Raw genomic sequence first — 13,110 nt, 5'->3', positions numbered from 1 at the left:
AATTGCAATTTTATTTAATAAGTAATTTCCGCATTTCATGTGTGCACCGGTCTCTCTTTTGTTAACTCCGTATTACTGTACTGTACCTTGACATTTAAAAGTCTGTGATAAGTTTTAAGAGAATAATTTTCTTGATACATGTATGTATTTTCAAAATGAATAAAGTATAGTTCTAGGAATTGTGAGTTGTCAATTTATTATTAAGACCTCGTCGATTTCCTACCTTTAAAACCAGTTACGTACATAATGAGTGAATGTAATACCAAAGTACTGAAAATTCACAGTAAAACATGTGACAGTATATTGCATATGAGAATTTTAAGACTGTGTGAATCTTTGAACTTGTTTACCCTCATTATTTCAGATTATATTTTTTCTGTAGTCCACATTCTTGCATTTATTAGACTACTAAGGTTGTCTGTAAGTTCAGTCCTACTTGTAGGAAAGTGTGCATTGTGAATGCTTCACTTTATCACCTTTAATTAAGTTTCTTAGTGTCAAAGTATGAATTATGTGATGGAGACCTTTTCTTTCATCTAGTTCCATTACCACTTCGTTGCAGCAGCCCTTAATCATCAAGGAACAATTTGTCATTACATGTACAATTGAAACAGCAATATGTATTCCTCATGGAATGAGTATTAATGGATTTTCTTGAAGCTTCCTGATAGGTACATGTAAGCTAATGGGATAGGCTTAGTGGAACACCAGAAACCATTGAACCACATAGTCTAGTGAGAGTATCTACAGACCCAAGGGCTATGATAGCCGAGCACAAGCAGACTGACGAGTTTGCCACATGCCAAGACACATATTCAAAAGCTGTGCTCATTAAAAATGGACCTGCAAACGTTCAAGCAAATGGCAGCTAAAGCTATGACAATGAATAAAACCAAGGGAAATTACCACTATCGTGATTTGTGGAGCTGTTCACATCACCAGTGCCAAATGACTAAAAGTACCTGCAGCAGTTCTTGGATTGATAGCCTTAATCTCATAAAATTATAAATGAATTATGTAATATTGATTTACTCAAGCATTCATGGTTACATGGAAGTATATACAAAACATACAAACCAACGTAATGATAACCACTGTTCCAGTATAAAAAAAAAACAAGGGCCTGTCACATGCTCATTAGTCACTGCATGAATGTTTTTTTTTTATTAAAAAAAAAAGGTAAAATAGACAATTTGGGATTTATTAGTAAGGCCATGTAATTCGATAAGTCTACCTCAGGGAGTATAGTGTCTAACATACCTTCAAATGAGACCATGACCATTATTTGCGTAACTTTAAAAAATAAACTGTACATATAATACAGGTCATTTGTGCTGCATTTTGACTTCAAGTGTGGATGGTTTACAGGAAGTAATTGATACAGTTGAGTATTACTAAACATTCTTTTTATCCAAAGTACCTCTTTGGTGGTAAATGTTGGTGTAGATAAATTCACATTGATTATAAAAAAATCTTCTCTCAATAATAAAATATCAGTACATACGTATTGTTATTGTTAATATTGTACACATTTATATGGAAATATTTGGACAGTTTCTATACATATGGATAGGAGGACTTCACACAAGAAGGTTGCGCAGCAAAATTAGCATCTTTGTCAATCAGCTTTGCTTTCTCTTTAGCCATTCTACATATAAAACTACAGTTTCTGAAAAAAGGATGTAGGGCATTATTTAATATCTAATCTTACAAAGGTCTGCTCAAAATTACCACCCTTTTTGCATAACATCTCAGAATCATTCTATAATTTCATCCCATATCATTACAACAAACATTTTCTCTTGGGAAACAAACAAGACTATATTTTTTGCGAATTTTACTGCTTTTCAAGAAGTTTTTCACAGGAACTTTCTGAGAATGAAAGAGGTTATGTTATAACAGAAATAACTCGATATACCTCCCAGAGTTTTACCGAGTTCTGGGACACTGTCCATTTGTGAACGGTTTCTTAATCTTTTACTCTTTATAAGGGAAGTTAGTCCTCCTGTATTCTTCATATGCTTTCAGTTGCAACTACTCATCACAGTCCCTTTGTCCTCTAATTTTTTTTTTATTTTGGCTCAGTTTGACCACCAAAAATATCTTCATGTTTCATTAACTTCCTTAAAACAGCTAATATGCACTCACAGTAGATCTGTAAATTTATCCTTAAAGAGCACATCACAAACTGTGCAAACATGCTCACTCACTAAGAAGACATAAAAAATGTACTTTGATAGTATCTAACTACCTTTGAAACTGTTCAACAACTCCTATTCCAATTTATTTACTCATATACAAGATTGAGTTTTAATGCAAACTGTTCATGAGATGACAACAGGGCAACAAATCAAATTCGTTAGAGTATCTAAACCCAATGACCACAATAAAGTTTACATGGGCTAATATGATGATAAAGTACACAAACTTTAACATACCGGTTGTTTAAACTTCAAACTTTTTCATTAGTTCATTCTTCATATCTTAACTTTAATAAAATTCATTAATGATGGATACTTAATACACGGAGTTGCTGTCTAAACTCCTTACAATTTATCATTAATAACAGCTTCACCTAAAGTATATAACTCCCCTTATTTTTTTGTTGATGAGATTGACCAATTCTTCTTTAGTTACGACAATCGAGAATATATAAGTAAAGACTTGACACAATTCATAATCCAGCAGAGGCTTCACTAACATTCCACACAAAGTACACATGAAACTGATGAATAGTCTATCAATTTTCCTATAATACTATGCTGTTTTCATTCATTTTTCTCTCCTTGGCTACGTTGTATTTTTTTAGCTTACGGTTCTGCATTTTTCTAGGCATATTCTTTTCTGATTTTTTCTTCCTCCTTAAAGCATCCCTCATTTTAGAAAAATCTGTTTTTGTGTGAGAGATCTCAATTGGTGGCATTGGTGTTTCTTCCTCTGGCAAAGAACTTTGAGCCCAGACAAAATCATATGACCCACCTGAGACATAATCCATCTCTTGCATGTAATTTACCTGACTGTCAATGTGGTTTGCCTCTTCTTCTCTTCTGGTGATTGGCTTTCCAAATATTTCTCTGGATTCCTTCCCTTCACGGTATATACTGTCAGAGTGGCCAACCTGCATAACCTGAAAAATGTGGTTGTCGGAAATGTCGCGGGTGTTGTTTGGAACTTTGCAGTGAGAGGTGTCCACGTTTTCAGGCCAGTCACACGTTTTCACTGGCTGATTCCAAAGGAGGCCTTTGGGACACTGCTCAAGGTGAGGGACACCGAAGTAGCACCACCAGTACTAAAAACAAAAAATTTGTGGGGGCAGTGAGAAATTAAATTTTGTTCGTATAATGGTTAATTCGGTTCAATTACTCTTTGATTATGCCTTCAATAGAAACAAAAATTCTTTATAGTTTAATATACACCAATGATCTCTGTATACGTAGTCACTCAACAAAAATACATAACAGCATTTTATCTTTATTGATATGTTCTGCTATCTATTGTTTTTAAATAATGTTGAGGTGGGAAGAAAATCTTCAAGTCTGGGGATTCAACAGATATACAAACACAGATACCCCTACATCATCCCCCTCCCCACCCACACCCAAGCTCGCTCTTTGGTCCTAATCCGATTCATTGCAGAATTGTTAGCTGAATTAAGGTTGAAAATCATGAGGCACTCTGACTTTTTGGGTGAGATATAGAAATTATTGTCTTTTTTACAATATTTTGTGCAGATTTTTGTGTTAAAGTACAGGCAGTCCCCCGGTTATCGGCAGAGTCAGTTGATGTTGATCCGGTTTTAAGGCGGTTGTCTAGCGCCATAAAATCAGTGATTTGTGGCGTTGTAATGGGCCGAGTTTTGGTTATCGGCGCCATTAGGTGCCAATAATAGAGTTATGGCAACATAACATACCTAATAGAGGTGCCATATGTGCCATAAATATCCTAGTTTGGCAGTTTTCACTTATCAACACCCAACCAAGAACGGAATGCCCCGACCGCCCCCCACCCCCAAATTAACCGGGGACTGCCTGTACTTCTTTTGTTGTAATTTTGCTTTTGAAGTTTAGGCTAAAGATTCCTATTCATGCAGAAAATTAATTGAAAAATGTGATGCCATATCATCAGACAGTTTGTTTCTCCTAATCTAATTCAATTGTTTCTGTCAATAAGGTTAAATCTTTACCTTGTCACAGTCTTCATTCGGCCAAAATTCTTGCAACGTGCAGTCAATAGGACCAACTGTCGTTGTTGGAGCAAAAGGATCGACAGTGGTATTTGGTCCTGGGGATGGTTCTGTAGTAGTTGTCATCTGCAGAAAGAAAACATTCTCAAAACAGACCTGCAGGTGCTGGATGCCTAGTAGAAGGTGATATATAAAAGAGTAATTTGCAATATGGTCCTTGTCTCACTGGACTTCCCCTAATCACATAAAGGAAGTTGAACAACTGAGGATCTCAGATCTAGATGATTTTGCAATAGTCCATCAAGGTATAAAGTACTGTTAAGTGCGATTTACATAATGTTTTAATCTCCTTTCACATTGACGTATTGTTTATTATGATATAAAAATTATATACGTAATGGTCCCTAGAAGCAAAACCAGAGATAGCTCACCTACCGTTGTAGGTGAAATAGTTGGGGCGATGTCTGGCACAGTATAGTTTTTGAGACTTTCGTAGATGACCCTGTGAGGTAAAAGACAGGCAATAGCTGAAGCTCAAACAAATTTTTAAAACTAAATTAAATGGGATGTAAGAGAGTTGCATAAATAATAGTGATTATTATATACATACAAGGATTTTTATATTTCAAGAAATATGAATCAGCATCATTATCTTCATTCCAACACCATGTGATGATAAAGACCACTATGAAATTTAGTCCAGAACCTAGATCTGGATTTGATGAAAAATCAAATATGCTTAAATTTGCAACCGTGAAAAACGTTCTCAATCCGCCAAACTTCCATTTCCTCTTAAATATTAATTTTTAAAACCAATGTCAATTTTGAAATTTAAATGTGCATAACATATTCGAAGCTGTGGTCCAGGTCAAAACCCCATAAAAACTCTTTGTTAAACATCAGCCCAAACGTGGCATCTTTCATGAGTTAAACTGAACACTAGATATTTGAGGGCTGGGCACGATATTCAAATTGTCAGTTAACCTGACATTGTCTTGAGCTAATCAATAAATTTGAACAGACATTTGTGTAATAAAAGTCTTCGTTTCTTCTTGCAATACACAGAATTTAGCCCCTTGTCATTTTTTTCCTTGATTTTATGTTAGAATGTCCATAGATACCTTGAGAGACAATTGAAAGAACAAAAACAAAGGATCTATATATAAAACATAATTCAAGAAACAGATAACCTCAATTTGATAATATTCCAGATCCAGGCATAAACTCAAACCCAAATTCATTAATATGCTTGCAAAACATATCTTCAGATAAATCTGAGCATGCTTTAACCACTTCTTTTCTGATTATAATCTGAATCATAATCTGAAGAAAAAAAAAAGATCAACACTTCCCAAGAATTTATGAGGAGAAACAACCTCTGGGAGCAATAACAATTAACAGTATTTAATTAGATTCAGTAAAGTACTTTCCCTGCATTTTAGTTCCATTTATCATTCTAAATATTCTCATTCAATGTGCAATTTTCTATGTAGCTATAACGAACGTAAATGTATCAGCATTTACCTCATCATGGGATTTGGTCCTGATTTACACCATCCGTGCCAATCATCTTGATCAATGGCCCATGTCATGGCTCCAAGAAAACCCATCTCCTTAATGTAATCCATTTTGATCTTGAGACTCTCAGGATCTTCATAGCCTACCCACTGGTCACCTAAGTTGATAATGGCAGATAAATAAAAAAAAATACATATAAGAATATATGTGATCCCGATGCTTATAAGCAATGATACTACTGCTATTACTTACCAATTTTTACATTTATGAATTTGGGGTTGACAGACAATGTTTTACTAAATGATAGGTATAATCAGTACTACCAGTTTACTTTGACATATAAAAGACGTGTGAGACATTACAAATGCTTACCCTTGTAAGTGTAAGGCACCAGTCCTTTATCATCATAGTCATAAACCCAGTCTGAGTCTTCAAGCATCATCTTGCATATCTAATAAGAAAAAATGTATAGTTACCCATCTACAAAGAATAGACAATTTAAAAAAAAACACGAAAACTAATCGTTCTTTCATTGTAAATTGTAGATGAACTTGATCTGAAGACATCATGGACACCCTTGCACCTATACTAATGAATGGAACAACAAACTCTCTAATAATAATGTTTATATAACATAAAAAAAATCCCAGTACAATATACAGTCGACCCCAGTCTATTCGCAGTTCTGGATTTGTATCTTCACCTATTCAGATTTCTCTGTGCAACGTATATCCACATTATTTACAGAAAATTTGCCTATTTACAGAATTTCTCAAAGAAAAATATTCAATATTTACTGCACTCACATATTACTGTGGTGACAAAATACATTTTTCATGATGAAACTATTAAAATAGTCATGTATAAGAGTTTTTTGAGTGGTTTTTGGTGTTTGAACTACACATCAAAATATAGGCAGCTATGTGTTCTTAGAGGGATGTTGGGTATTCGAGGAATTTAGCTATTTGTGTGTGTGTGTGGGGGGGGGGGGGTTTGGGGGGGGGGGGGGGGTTCCTATCCACTGCGAATCCGGGAATTGACTGTAAGTGGCTATGAAATCACATACCAAATGGCAACAAACACAAATTATTGAAATACCTCAAAGTATGCCAAAACTCCCGTGGCATTGGTGTAAGGACCAGGATTTCCACCACCGAGCCATTGCTTAATCCCAGCGTGGAGGCCATGGTTTTGGGGTGATCCCAGAGTGTATGAGCGTCCATAAAATGGTATCCCAACTACCAATTTGTTACGAGGACATCCAAATTCTTCCCACAAAAGAGCTCCGTCATTCTGTGGATAATGCCATCCATTCATTAACTGTGAAGCCGTTAAATCATACAAGACTGGATTTCCTCTTGGCATTGGAAGGAGATTCTCTAGTATGGTAATGCAATATTATATAGACTAAATCCAAAGGTAAGTTCTTAGAAAAACATTACATATTTGAGTAGAATGATTAGTAAGTTGATTAATAAAATAAGATTCTCTTTTTTTTTACATTGTTATCTTGTAAGAAGGGCAAAGTAATCAAAACTATGTTAAGATTACCATAAAGGTTCATTCTTTCATGATGAATTATAGATGAATGCCAAGGATTTAAGATTCTTGTCAAATATTTGTTCAACAAGATAAGTAGCAGTAACCCATTTAGAAATGTAAATCAATGAGAAATTTTGCGATTTCCATACAAAGAAGGCATTCCTCAAGACCAAAGCTCAAATACTCAAAAAAAAAAAAAAAAAAAAAAAATGAGTCTACCATAACATCAAAATTTGAGATTGTTACAAATCTTGAGGTGCCTTGATAAAGCACGCACTGCAAGAATCTTAATCTGACAGTTGAGCATCATCAGCATCATTTAGAAAATCAATAAGATTTGAACATGGGATAAAACCCCAATGTCTTGTCACATTCTTAATTTTTTTTTTACCTATTCCTATTTACCCCTTTATTCATATGCTTATTCTTCATTTGTGTATCACTGTTACAACACCTGCATGTTTGCCTGCTTATCGATTTTGACAGGCACACATGTCCATAAGACACCATTAATTTTCAGGGAGATAAATTCCTGGAACATCTTTGTTTAAATCACAAATCTAAGTTCGACATATAGCAGTCTTCACTTTTAATTATTTATCCCATATCCTATGGATACAGGAGACCAAACCTACCTAATAGTATCACCCTGGTGTGGAGACAAATTCTGGTTAAGAGATGTAGAACCATGAAGGTTGGATTTGGTTTGGTAATCTGGTACGTATTATCCAGTTCAGCAGTTCCACCAAAACTTAAAACCAAGGTCTGCCCTTGGAGCATTCCTCCTCCAGTGAGACATCGATGAATGACCGAATTCATTTATTCAAACAAAGTAGAATTCTTTTAACCTGTTGCAAAGCTGAAGAAAAAATACTGAAAACACCAGCAATCGTAGCATCTTCAACTTACATCAGTCACATTAGTACTCTTTTGAACTGAATAAAGAATTTAGGCCAAAGGTCAAGTCCTGGGACCTATGAGGTCATTCAGCACTGAAACAGAAATTGGCAGTAAAAGGTTTGAAAGGTGTAACAGTAGGAAAACCTAGCAGTTGCACTATGAAGTAAGATGGAAGAAAGTGAATATAAAGGAGGTACAGTAAAAGGAACAAAAGGGGTTGCAGCTAGGGGCCGAAGGCATACTACAAAGAACCTTAAGTAATGGCTACAGTGCACTGCATAAGGTGTACTGACAGCACTAACCCCTATTGGGGAGTTCTCTTTTAAAGTAAAATCACTAAATCCAAGTATGAAGTCAGAATTCCTGAGAAATATCTGATTTCCTTGGTGGTGACATTTTCACCACAGAACAGAACTCAAGATTGCTGAGCCTTCACCCAGAAATATTGGGCTTCTGAGAACTGGAGTACACCAGGGTTTCATGATAATACTGAATTTATTCAACTTATAAAATGACAGCAGCATGTCCTTATGTATTAAGTCGGAGTGAAACATTTATGGTAAACTCAGTTTGAATTATAAAACGGAATTGTAGTCAATCGTGTAGTTCTGAGTATAGATGCTTTATGCATAAAAGTGCCCTTAAATTACAGTCATTTATATGTATAATGAATATGTATGTGTAAGTATTTCCTCCATTTAGAAGAGTACAATAGTAGTAATTGCTTTATTTTTTTTAAATAAGTTTGGTTCATGGGGGATATTTCATTTTTCTTTTATAGTAGCCACTGGATAATCTTCATTATTTTGTTTTAACTAGGTTGGTCGTGCTGCATCATGAGTTCATAACCTTTTTATGCGTGTATTCTCTAAGTGATGGTACCTCAAAGTGAACTGATGGCACAGACTAAATACTTCAGACTAGGAATTTTGGTCATATATATAACCTATCCCGGATCTTTCTTACTTTTGATTATTATTCATTTATGAAAGGCGTTGATAACTGCAACCTTCATTATTGGTCATTTTCCTTTCAAAGACAAACCCTTCATTGTTTATCATGGTTTATCCCCAGTAATAAAAAGTTACTTTTTATTACTTTTTATTAGCGGTACGTATTTCCTCTGAAAAAGTACTATATATGCAGTTAGTATATTTCCCTTACATCTGGAATGAATTTTACTGTGAGATTTCAGATTTTTCAATCAATATCGGACAGATATAATGAGAACAGAAAAATATGAATCTCTGAAAGGTTCATATTTGTCTAGGTACTTTTAATTACTTACCACATTCAGCTTTTCATATGACCACTGGTCAAGTTCTGGTCTCTTGAATAACATGGAGTGAACATCTGCAAAGCCACACCAGTTACCTCGGAGGTCGTACGTCATCAGATGAATAGCATCGAGCAACCTGAAATTTCAGAACTCACATTGCATCATTCGTAGCATGATTAGTCTACATTACCACTGTCAGGTGTAAATTATTTGGATATTTCACAGATTGCTCTCTTTTTATAGGTTTTCATAGATACACCCACTTGCAAAGTTCTGGCACGTGGTAACCATCCTGAAGCCGAAATCTGGCCACGGGCACTGCAGCTGTGAGTTCCCATCCCTTTCCCTCGGCATCAAAGGCAGCTCTGAGTTCTGTCACCTTGTTAAATAATAACTAGAGTTACATAAACTCTCTTTATTTACAGAAATATGAAGCTTAATTCATGCATGTGGATATATCTAATTTATGATTGGAGTTTCATCTGCTGAATCAAAATGTTAACAACTGAATTAGACAAGAATAATGAATTGCTGTAGTGGGATTGCTGTAGAATAGTTATCACCAAATAGATGATTTAAATATCATTCAAGCATTGATAAAATGATAGTAAGATGTCAGTAAGTTAATTTAAATATCGCACACACACACACACACACACGCCCATATGTATATTGAAGTCAATCACACTGTTCACAGATACTACCTTCTTATCAAGACTTTGAGTCAGTCTATACTTTTTTTCTTTTCCTTCTGGCAAGCTCCTCAGGAATAAGCAAAAATTATTCAAGATTCTTGCAATTTCTTTTTCATTTTCTAGTCGACAGACTGTTTCTCCACCTCTCGGTGGTGTCATCAGGAATGGATCAGAAATCGACATACGTACAAAGTTTTTATTATTACATGCAGATGTTTGAATTTCAAACATGAAGTCCTTGGGTACTGAACTTCTATAGGTCGGTGGTTTTCATTCTCTAGCTGGCTCTCTGGGGAGCAGCATGTACTACATTCCTGGCGCTCCATAAGGCTCATCCTATGCTGAGGCTCGTAACCAAAAGCGTAGGCAAGGGTGTAGTTCTTGTCTCCAGCCAATAGTCTTAATTTGTTTTGTTGTCGGTAGTACGTAGTGCCCTGGGGTGTTCTGTTGCTCGCGTCTCCCTTTGGATTCTCACGGATGTCCTATGGTTCCTTGAAGGAGGGAAGATGAAGTCCGCGTTCCTCTGTATATCTAACACTGGCTGTTGATTTATACGCACAGCTTCTGCTATTTGCAATTTATGGAACCAGGCTTCTTTATGCAGAATCTCTGTGCTTCCTATTATATTTTTTTTAGTGTTCGCTTACGGTCATGGTCATCTATGTATGTAATGTTGAAATACTGCCCCTTGGTTGTGGTGAGTTTGCAATCGCCTACTTAGAGTAGTAGTGGTGCGACCTATGTAGTATTTGCTGAAGGCTTGACATATCTCTTCGGTACATGTAAATTTGTATATAACATTTGTCGACTCCCACATCTCAAAATGTGGGGTTGTGCTATTTTCCATTACAAGGGTGTTGACTGGTTCAGGAGGTAGTAGATACACAAACAAATCCACTTGTCAGGATTCATTGGAGTTGTAATGCTGCCAATTATTCTCCTCATCCTTGAACTGGCTGTGATATGCGGCTTTGTAATACAGTATGACGTTTCTCAGTGAGGTAAGCATTCTCACTTGTGTGCTGGCATACACGTCTAACTGTCTTCGTTTGCAAAAGTATATATGAATAATTTTTTTGAATTTTTCCTATACAGTCTACCATGATTTCCATGTTTATGTGTGTGTGTATGAAACCTTTAAGAAGTGCTTACTAGTTTTAGAAAGTTATCTTTGTCAGAGTAAGTGCCTCCTCTGTCGTACGCCCCAGGGTACTCCCAGTCAAGATCGAAACCATCAAATCCGTATGTAGACAAAAGTGCTGAAATGCAATAAGGAATGGGTGTAAGAAAATGTGACTATGCACAGTCTCCAGGAAACACCAGAGGCATTTTCCCTTTATTTTTGAGGTCTTATGTGAGAACACACCACAGCAATCATATTATAGTGTATGTATAATAACGTAAACTGTATAGCTATTTATGGGTTCTTACTAAAGAGGAAAATACTTTTTCCTGATGTCTTTCACACCAAACAAGTTACGTACGGTAACGTACCTAATAAAAATTTATATATTAATACTTGAAACACCACTGATGATACCTAAAACCCTCTTCTTAACTTGTACTGAGAGTTTATCCATACTAGTTATGCCAAACTGTACAGTCTGATGTCTGTATGATGTAATTTTGTATCGTCTTAACACTTGGAACATTTACCGAATACATAATATCTAAATTAGGTCATTTCTACCCACATCTCTACAGACATTTGAATTCAAAATTAGTGAGGTTGCCACATTTCTTCTCCAGTACTAACACAAGAAAACATCTGAGTAGCAAAGGGAACAATAACAGGAAGTACATACTGGGATGAGGAAGTAAAAGGGTTAGAGAAATAAAAAAAAGAAAAAAAAAAGACTTACTTGAGGGGCTGATGCATGGCACATGAAAAAAATTGTGTGCAGGACAGAGGAAGGGGAGGGTAGCAAATAAGGAAGTGAGAAAGAAAGAAAGTAATATAAATAAAGAGGGAGAAGGTGAACAAGAAAATCAGGTGGAATAAAAGTTCTTTTACATGGAAGTAAATGCAGGCTGAAAGGTTAATTTTGTTTTTATAAGTATTGTGGAGTCCATAGTAGGCATGTTACAGAGATTGTTGAAGTAAAGTAACACAAGAGTCGGGGGAGGGGGGGGGAGGTACAGCCTTGAGCACTCTCAATGAGCCAAAGTTTGTAAGAGCTAGATATTTGAAGAAAGATGAACAAAACATTTACTGAAGACTCACCAGGCTGAATAAACACCAGCAAGACAGAAATGAAATTTGCTTTCAGAAGTAGTAAAGAATATACAAAAGGCATAAGGATATATTTATGTAGTGACATGGATTTTTACTTACATATAACGCTGCTAATAAAAACCTGCCGACGTTCCGGTATGCTGACCAGCTGCGAGTACTTTTTGCCCCCCTCACCCCATCCTCCGACAGCAATGGTGGTCTTTAAGGTTGGAAACTTATCTTTCAGTTCGACAAAGTGCTCAAATCCCTTTTTTTCAATATCTGCCTGCAAGCAAGGAAGACCATAATTTTCACATATATAGTATAAGAAGAAAGTGATGAAACTCTATAGAATGATTCTGAAAAATAATTTTGGCTATGGCTAGATAAAATAACGGTTTTTGAATTTTTTTTCGCTTGACATGAACATTGCTTCAAAGGAAAATTGTAGGTCTCCAGAAAACTTACCCAAGGATCTAGTATAAGAACCTCCCAGGTGACATTTGATACACCGCAAAACGAGTAAATCAGATGAGTACATAGGTCTCCTGGGATATCACTGACATCATAGGCCCCTTCACCAGGTCTGTATATTCCCCAGCTTTCATAATAGCAGACACGCCTGCCTGGTTTCTCTGTCCTTGAAATCTCATATTCATCACTGGATGGTGTAAAATTCAAAGGCGCTGATGAAAGAAATCACAATTTTAATCAACAGTACAAATCAGAGACTGGGGGCATATGGCATGGATGGGTAAATTTTGGTTAACGAGCCATA

At 35.9% G+C, this 13,110-nt stretch overlaps 1 protein-coding gene across 4 annotated transcripts in view; it reads right to left on the bottom strand.

Moving 5' to 3' along the window:
* Window positions 1–1,013: 1,013 nt before the first annotated feature.
* The window catches only part of LOC135211985 (endochitinase-like), a 21,330-nt gene continuing 9,233 nt past the window's right edge, over window positions 1,014–13,110 (bottom strand). Inside the window, exons 3-13 of one of the 4 annotated variants that reach the window (XM_064245248.1) lie at window positions 12,801–13,018; window positions 12,453–12,618; window positions 11,270–11,376; window positions 9,686–9,801; window positions 9,432–9,558; window positions 6,800–6,994; window positions 6,074–6,152; window positions 5,708–5,858; window positions 4,619–4,685; window positions 4,184–4,309; window positions 1,014–3,127 (exon numbers count right to left, since the gene is read on the bottom strand). In XM_064245248.1, the coding sequence (XP_064101318.1) occupies window positions 2,750–3,127; window positions 4,184–4,309; window positions 4,619–4,685; window positions 5,708–5,858; window positions 6,074–6,152; window positions 6,800–6,994; window positions 9,432–9,558; window positions 9,686–9,801; window positions 11,270–11,376; window positions 12,453–12,618; window positions 12,801–13,018 (1,730 nt within the window). In that variant the 3' untranslated portion in view covers window positions 1,014–2,749. Of the gene's footprint in view, window positions 3,290–4,183; window positions 4,310–4,614; window positions 4,686–5,707; window positions 5,859–6,073; window positions 6,153–6,799; window positions 6,995–9,431; window positions 9,559–9,685; window positions 9,802–11,269; window positions 11,377–12,452; window positions 12,619–12,800; window positions 13,019–13,110 lie in introns of all 4 variants that reach the window. The other 3 variants (XM_064245247.1, XM_064245250.1, XM_064245249.1) reach the window with 3 other exon arrangements.

This window comes from Macrobrachium nipponense, chromosome 40 (assembly GCF_015104395.2).
Source record: "Macrobrachium nipponense isolate FS-2020 chromosome 40, ASM1510439v2, whole genome shotgun sequence".
In the NCBI taxonomy this organism is placed as follows: Eukaryota; Metazoa; Arthropoda; class Malacostraca; order Decapoda; family Palaemonidae; genus Macrobrachium; species Macrobrachium nipponense.
The sequence above is the reverse complement of the archived record's forward strand: the minus strand, read 5'-3'. Positions and strand labels throughout refer to the sequence as shown.